This window comes from Malaya genurostris, chromosome 1 (assembly GCF_030247185.1).
Source record: "Malaya genurostris strain Urasoe2022 chromosome 1, Malgen_1.1, whole genome shotgun sequence".
NCBI lineage: Eukaryota > Metazoa > Arthropoda > Insecta > Diptera > Culicidae > Malaya > Malaya genurostris.
In genome coordinates, this window is record NC_080570.1 from 75,584,381 (window position 1) to 75,590,696 (window position 6,316).

Sequence of the window (6,316 nt, forward strand, 5' to 3'; positions counted from 1 at the left end):
AATTGCCCAGTAACGTTCGATGGGTCGACGCTGAGGGTAATTTGGTGGATTGATATTTTTCTCAACGAAATTTATACCCTTTTCCGCAAGCCAGTCTTGCGCATAGTGAGCCGACGCTAAATCCGGCCAAAACATGGAGGTGTACTATACTTCTTATATAAAGGCAGCAATCTCTTCTGGAGACACTCAGATCGATAGGTTTCTTCATTTATAATTCCGGTAGTGTTAAAAATGGTTGACTTCAAAACACAGGAACATATTGCTTGCCATACCAGTACCTTTCGACCGAATTTCTCCACTTGAATCGACCTGTCCGTATCGCGCACACCCTCCCCAACGACGACAGTAAAGTATTGTGGACCTGGAAGGGTTTTTGAGTCCTGCTTTACATAAGTCTCATTGTTCATCAAAACGCATGCATCCGGACACTGCAAAAGACGCGAATACAATTTCCGGGCCCTTATTGCTGCTCGCTTCTTTTGTTCTAAACTTTTTTTTCGAGATTTTTTGCTTCTTGTAGGTCTTCAGGTGATTTCGCCTCTTGATACGCTGGATCATTCCGACCCTCGTTCCTGCTTATTTAGCCAAATCACGTATTGACATTGATTTGTTCTTCACTATTAGAGATTCCACTTTCTGATCCAGTTTCGGGTTGGAAGAACCGGGTTTTCTGGCTCTTCCTGGTAGGTTATCCAAAGAATAGTGTTCCCCAAACTTATTAATGATGGTTTTAATACTGGCATGGTGAATTCCAAACCGCTTCGCCAATTTCGCATAGTAATACCCTTCTCACTAAGCCATGTGTCCAGAACCTTAATTTTCACTTCTTTTTCAATACGCGATATTTTGAAAAGTTTCAACCGCACAAACAAGTAAACAAACGAAAGCTGACAGCCAAACGCACAGCATGCTGTGATCTGAGCTAAAAAACCATCACAAATACATGCGTACAACACAAATTTATGTGGATAGCTTATTTCCGATACACTCCTTAGTCCATGATTGAGGTCATCCTCCAATAATATCCTCGAATATGAAGAAACAGCCAAATTTCGATCAAAAGGTGTCTCGTGCGAATCGAACCGTGCACAAAATAAATCCACAAACGGTCCAGCCGCTTGTGCAAGTTCAGCAAGTTTGAGAAGTTTTATCCGTAGTAGAATTAAAAACAAAGATTTCTGGGATTCTGATTTAAAATGTGGTCAAATTAGGTAGTACTCCGGGAAAAATTAAGTAAGTTTTGACAATCGTGATGGATGAACGCAAAATCTTAGTTCGTGATATAAGATGTGCTGAAATGGTTAGCATATCAACTGGAAGTGCTTTTATGTTACGATCTTACGCAAAAATCTGGTCATGAAAACCGGTCTTTTCCAAATGGGTGCCTCGTTCGCTCACAATCGAACAAAAGCAACAACGCATCAACGATCCAAAGAGCGGCACTGTTTAGTCGCAATAAAAAGGATTTCATGCGTTGATATGAAACAGTGGACGAGACATGGATCTACCTTTTTTCTTCGGAGTCTAATCAACATTCAAACCGTGCAAAAACGCAACTGGTAGATGGAACAATTATGGCGTCAATGTTTAGATGCTCGAGGTACATTTAACATCGACTATTTTGGAAAGGAAAGTACCATCAAAAGTGATTTATTGATGTGTGTTTCCTAGTTATTTCCTGAACTTTTTGAACGAAGTGTTAGCAATCTTCTCTGCGGCAGTATCGAACCGCACATTTTCTGTAATTTGAATTTGACCGCCAGTATAGAAAACAAAAAAGCAATTCTACGACAAACATTTTTTCATTTATGTGAAGATATAGAACGGAAAGGTGAGATGTGAAGGTTCATTTGAGCAAACAGAAATCTTCAAGTAACATAGCTTTTACTTTCTTTCAGAAGAGTAGAAAGTGCCAACTTCTGGTAACTTTACCGGTTCGGATAGTAAATGGTAAAAGACCTTTATCGGTACTTTCCGGCATACCAGAGAGTCGAGTAATTTGTATTGATGAGTTGCTTAAGCTCGACTCCTATGGCGGAAGGTAAAAGTTAAGTTACTAAAATATTTCTGCTTGCTCAAGTGACCCTTATCCCGCCTCGCCTCTCTGATATACATCCTTCCTTTATTATTCTGAGTTACATATATTCTAATTATGAATAATACTAATATTAACATTGTTTATCAATCGAAATTTCAGGTGGGTAATTACCTACCTTTGGAATATTCGGGTGGGTAGAACTACCCACCGTAACCACCTCTTTCACCGGCCCTGGTCTTAAACCTAACTAAAAAGAGCTAGTTCCTATATTGCTTCGCCGGTTTGAATGACGATATAAAAAATTTCAACACTTTTCACTCAGTACCGGACTTCGCACCGTATAGGACCTTTCATTTGAACCTAAGTTTGTGAAAAATCTGTCAAACCATGTCTGAGAACAGTGAGTGAGTTCCATTTTGGAGTATATGCTTCTTTCAATCGAAAATCGAGAATCGGAAGAGCCAGCTGGTCATCTACTGACAATCACTACCGATTCGAAAAGTTTTGAAACCTTTCAACGCTTTTTGCACCGCCGCTTTAAGCGACGATATGAAATTTTAATACTTCACCTAGTAATTTTGGTACCGTCGGATCAGGAGTTTCATATGGGATCACAAAACCTTTCATTTGAACAAAAGCTTGTGTAAATTATGGCGTGACCGATTCGAAAGAGAGTTAGGAAGTAATTTGAAATTGATATTTTTACACTAAACGCCCTGTAACTCCAGAACCGGAAATCGGGTTAATTTAAAATTCAAGATTTTTCTGTGTTATTTCAAGAAATTTCAATTTTTTGTGGAATCCCACGATTTTTGTTTTCTGCAAGGTTCTTTAAATAATGCTAATTTTTTAATGCAAAAACTGGATGAAAACATTGAAAGTGAAAACCGGAAACGTATTTTTCAATACAAGAATTGTTAAAAAACATCATTTTTGAACACGCACTTATCGTCAAACTTATCTTACCGAACTTCAATTAGGTTTGAATTTCATCCAGATCCGACTTACAAGGTGATGAGGTCTTAAACTTTCAAATCGTCGACGATGCGAGAAACGAAAAAAGATTACAATTTGAAAAGGTTATACTATTCCATGACCAAAAGAACTTTCTTGTTTTCGTTCAAGATTCGAAGAAAAATGTTTTTTTAAGAATCTGTTAGAAAAAATTAATGAAAATGGGAGAAATATGCGAAAGGCATCATCATACCTCTAGGTGAATTGAAACGGTGTTTTTTTATTTCAAATCTTTGAAACATTTCACATCCTAAAAAACTGCGAGTGTCAAAGTGTGAAAACTTCTATCTGAATCTCAGTGGTTGAGTAACATTTCATACTCATATAAGCAGAAACTCCTCTTCTTTAAAATTTAATAACGAAAGCGAAATTTGATTTGGTGGGGAAGAAGTTTACCGAGTTCCGTGCTAGCATTTACCATGCCACCACCCTCGTAGATATGGGAACCGCATAGCGACAAGATGCTTGAGGTAAGCCACTGAATTTATTTCGCGTTCTTTTACTACCGGTGCTACACCTACATGACAGAAGCTATTCCAGAAATCGAGTTTCGAAGCTCGAAGTAATTATTATTTCATTTACTGCTGAATGCTCGACAATCAGGCGACGGAACTAAGAAGCGCTGGATAATTATTGTACACATTTTTAATTAAAGCTTACGTCTGGAAAGATAAAGTGATTTGTAGATTATTATTTCACATGATTGCTGTGTTTCCAATACGACTTGCAGTTTATCCAAAATGTGCAGTCATGTGTGATCGAAATGATTGCGATACAATTTTAGTTGATCCCATTTAATTCCACTAACCGATGACAATCGATAGTGTGATGATAAATAATTAAATTAATTGTAGTGGAGGTAAGATAATGCTGACTGTTAAGAGACACCGAGCAGGCGATGTTGCTGTAATGAAAATTCGTTCAATACTAAATGGATTTGAATATCAATCCCCTTATTAGTTAGAAAAAAAAAGTTTTTAGCACGAGTAGAGTTATGTTCTTTCCATCGGTGCAATGCTATGTGATCTAGTAATTAATAAGTTGAATTTAAATCATTATCACAAAAAATATATATCTAGCACATCTAAACTTTTTTCTATAGTACAGTAACGGCAGTTTTCCAGAAGCTCGTCAACACAAAGCACCATACAGTAGAACTTTAAAATTGGTCAAAGCCGGATGTTGTGTTTCCGCCTTGTTACTGGACTAGTGCTCTCCAAGCAGGCACTTTATTGTTTGTGTATGTGTGTACCTTGTTCTATATCTATAAAATTGAACAAAATTAACGAGAGACTCTATAGTTCTTTGTGTTCAGCAGTTGCAGCTGCACCGTTGCACACGTTTTGTCGCTGTCAAAACTCGAGTTGGTTGGTTAGTTTTATTTATTTATTTTTTTGAAATTTTTCCTTTCGCATTTTGCCAGATTCTCATCTTCTTTTCTGTATTGCAAAGAGTGCTCTCGTTGCAGTTGCCATTTGAAGCAGCAGATTTTTCCTGTTCACTATTATTGTGTCCCAGGGCTTGAGAGATTTTTTTTTAATTATTCTAACGCTACAACTCACCTGACAACAAATTGGTTGTTCTCGGGTTCACACTCCTGCAAACGGACTAACCGAACGTGGTGGGAGAACGGAGGAGATAACAAAGATTGTTTTGTGGAAAGTACCTAATACAAATAGTCACGGTGTTGTCCAAGCATTGGAACATGTTTACGACCATACTTTTCATGCTACTGGTTGGGATGATCAGTTGTGACGTACCTAGACGAGATGCTGAAGTAGGTTAATGTTTTGCTACAGGATAACTTCGAGCTTCAACAATACAAGAAATATTTTAACGCTTCTGTTTCTCCGTATAGTATCCACCCCCGGAGTTTTTAGAGAAAATGAAACCCATGCACGATGAATGTGTTGCCGAAACAGGTGCTTCCGAAGGTAAGTTTTTTGTTTGTTTTATACTTCCACTGAAAGTTTACCTTTTTCACCCTTTTCAGAGGCCATCAAGCGGTTCAGTGATCAGGAAGTGCACGAAGATGACAATCTGAAATGCTACATGAACTGCCTATTCCATAAAGCCGGGGTAGTTGATGACAAAGGCGAATTTCACTATGTGAAAATTCAGGACTTTTTGCCCGAGTCGATGCACCTGATCACGCTCAATTGGTTCAAACGATGTCTCTATCCGCAGGGGGAGAATTTATGTCAGAAGGCTTTCTGGCTCAACAAGTGCTGGAAGGAACGCGATCCAGTTCATTACTTTTTGCCTTAGATCGTTCGAACCAGGTGAAAAATTTACATTCGTTTTGATTGTGAATAAACTTTTTTGTTTTAACTACTGTTTATCGAACCTTTTATTGAACTATTATGACACAAATATGCCTAGTCGTTACAAGGAAAACTATATTTCACTTTTACTTGGATAGCTTTTAGTAGCCTTATTGGCTTTCAAGAGAGTAAAAACAGTGAAAACCTTAAGAAATTTAAAATTGGAACTGAAAATATTTGAAAAATGAATGATACAAAACGTCTCGCTTAAGAAGAAATGGAAATGAAAATATATCATTCTTTTATTGATGAGGCATTACTCTTTTGTTGTTTACTCTCATAGAGAAGGGTTATGTAACCAGAAGGATCAAATGTCATATTTCACTAGAATCAGTACATCCGAAGTCAAACTTTTTTTTTTAATCTTGTCTTAATCCGATTTCTGGATCCGCAATGGAATTGATATATACTTTCATTATTTTCGGCATTTGTCTCGGTTTGGCGGTTCTATGCAAAGACACTGGCCTTATAAGCCAGTTGTCGTATATTCTCGATCTCCGAAGGACTGTTAGTGTCAATAGGATCGTAGCACCAGTCATGCAACGGTATCCTGCACGCTATGAATCGGTTACGATATCTGTTAAAACAGACGGTCAAATTTCACAAAAGGAATGTAATAACAAGGCTTTGGCTTAAGGAGTGTATTGAGAGGTAGTTAGCAACATTGATTTTTGAATAAAAAAGCGAAAAATAACATATTTTGACATCAATTTTCGATATATTGTAGAAAAACTACATTTTTATGCATTTCACTGATTATATTGAAGAAAATCCTACACGGAACGACCGAAATCAGCATTTTCGCGAAAAATTTAGTTGATTTGCTGATTTTAGTTAGTTATTTTTTGAGACAACTAAAAAAATCTTACTTTTGCTGATTTAGATTTTTTATTCTCATTCCCTTAATAATAATAAAATATTTGTTGAAATGACTATTTTT

General features: G+C 37.1%; 1 protein-coding gene across 2 annotated transcripts; it reads left to right on the plus strand.

The window, feature by feature from the left end:
- The first annotated feature begins 4,365 nt into the window (after positions 1 to 4,365).
- LOC131438742 (pheromone-binding protein-related protein 6-like) lies at positions 4,366 to 5,391 on the plus strand. Of its 2 annotated transcripts, none has more exons than XM_058609098.1 (4): positions 4,366 to 4,423; positions 4,505 to 4,829; positions 4,911 to 4,986; positions 5,046 to 5,391. In XM_058609098.1, the coding sequence occupies exons 2-4, from the start codon at positions 4,758 to 4,760 to the stop codon at positions 5,318 to 5,320; spliced, it is 423 nt and encodes a 140-aa protein (XP_058465081.1). In that variant the 5' UTR covers positions 4,366 to 4,423; positions 4,505 to 4,757; the 3' UTR covers positions 5,321 to 5,391. The 2 variants fall into 2 exon arrangements, with proteins under 2 accessions (XP_058465081.1, XP_058464996.1); XM_058609013.1 differs by having other exon boundaries at positions 4,366 to 4,419; positions 4,476 to 4,829.
- Positions 5,392 to 6,316: the final 925 nt, after the last annotated feature.

Coding starts and splice junctions, on each gene's coding strand:
- LOC131438742 (XM_058609098.1), top strand. CDS start 4,758: ATGTTTACGACCATACTTTTCATGCTACTGGTTGGGATGATCAGTTGT. Junction 4,830..4,910: donor TACCTAGACGAGATGCTGAA/GTAGGTTAATGT, acceptor TTCTCCGTATAG/TATCCACCCCCGGAGTTTTT. Junction 4,987..5,045: donor CGAAACAGGTGCTTCCGAAG/GTAAGTTTTTTG, acceptor CACCCTTTTCAG/AGGCCATCAAGCGGTTCAGT.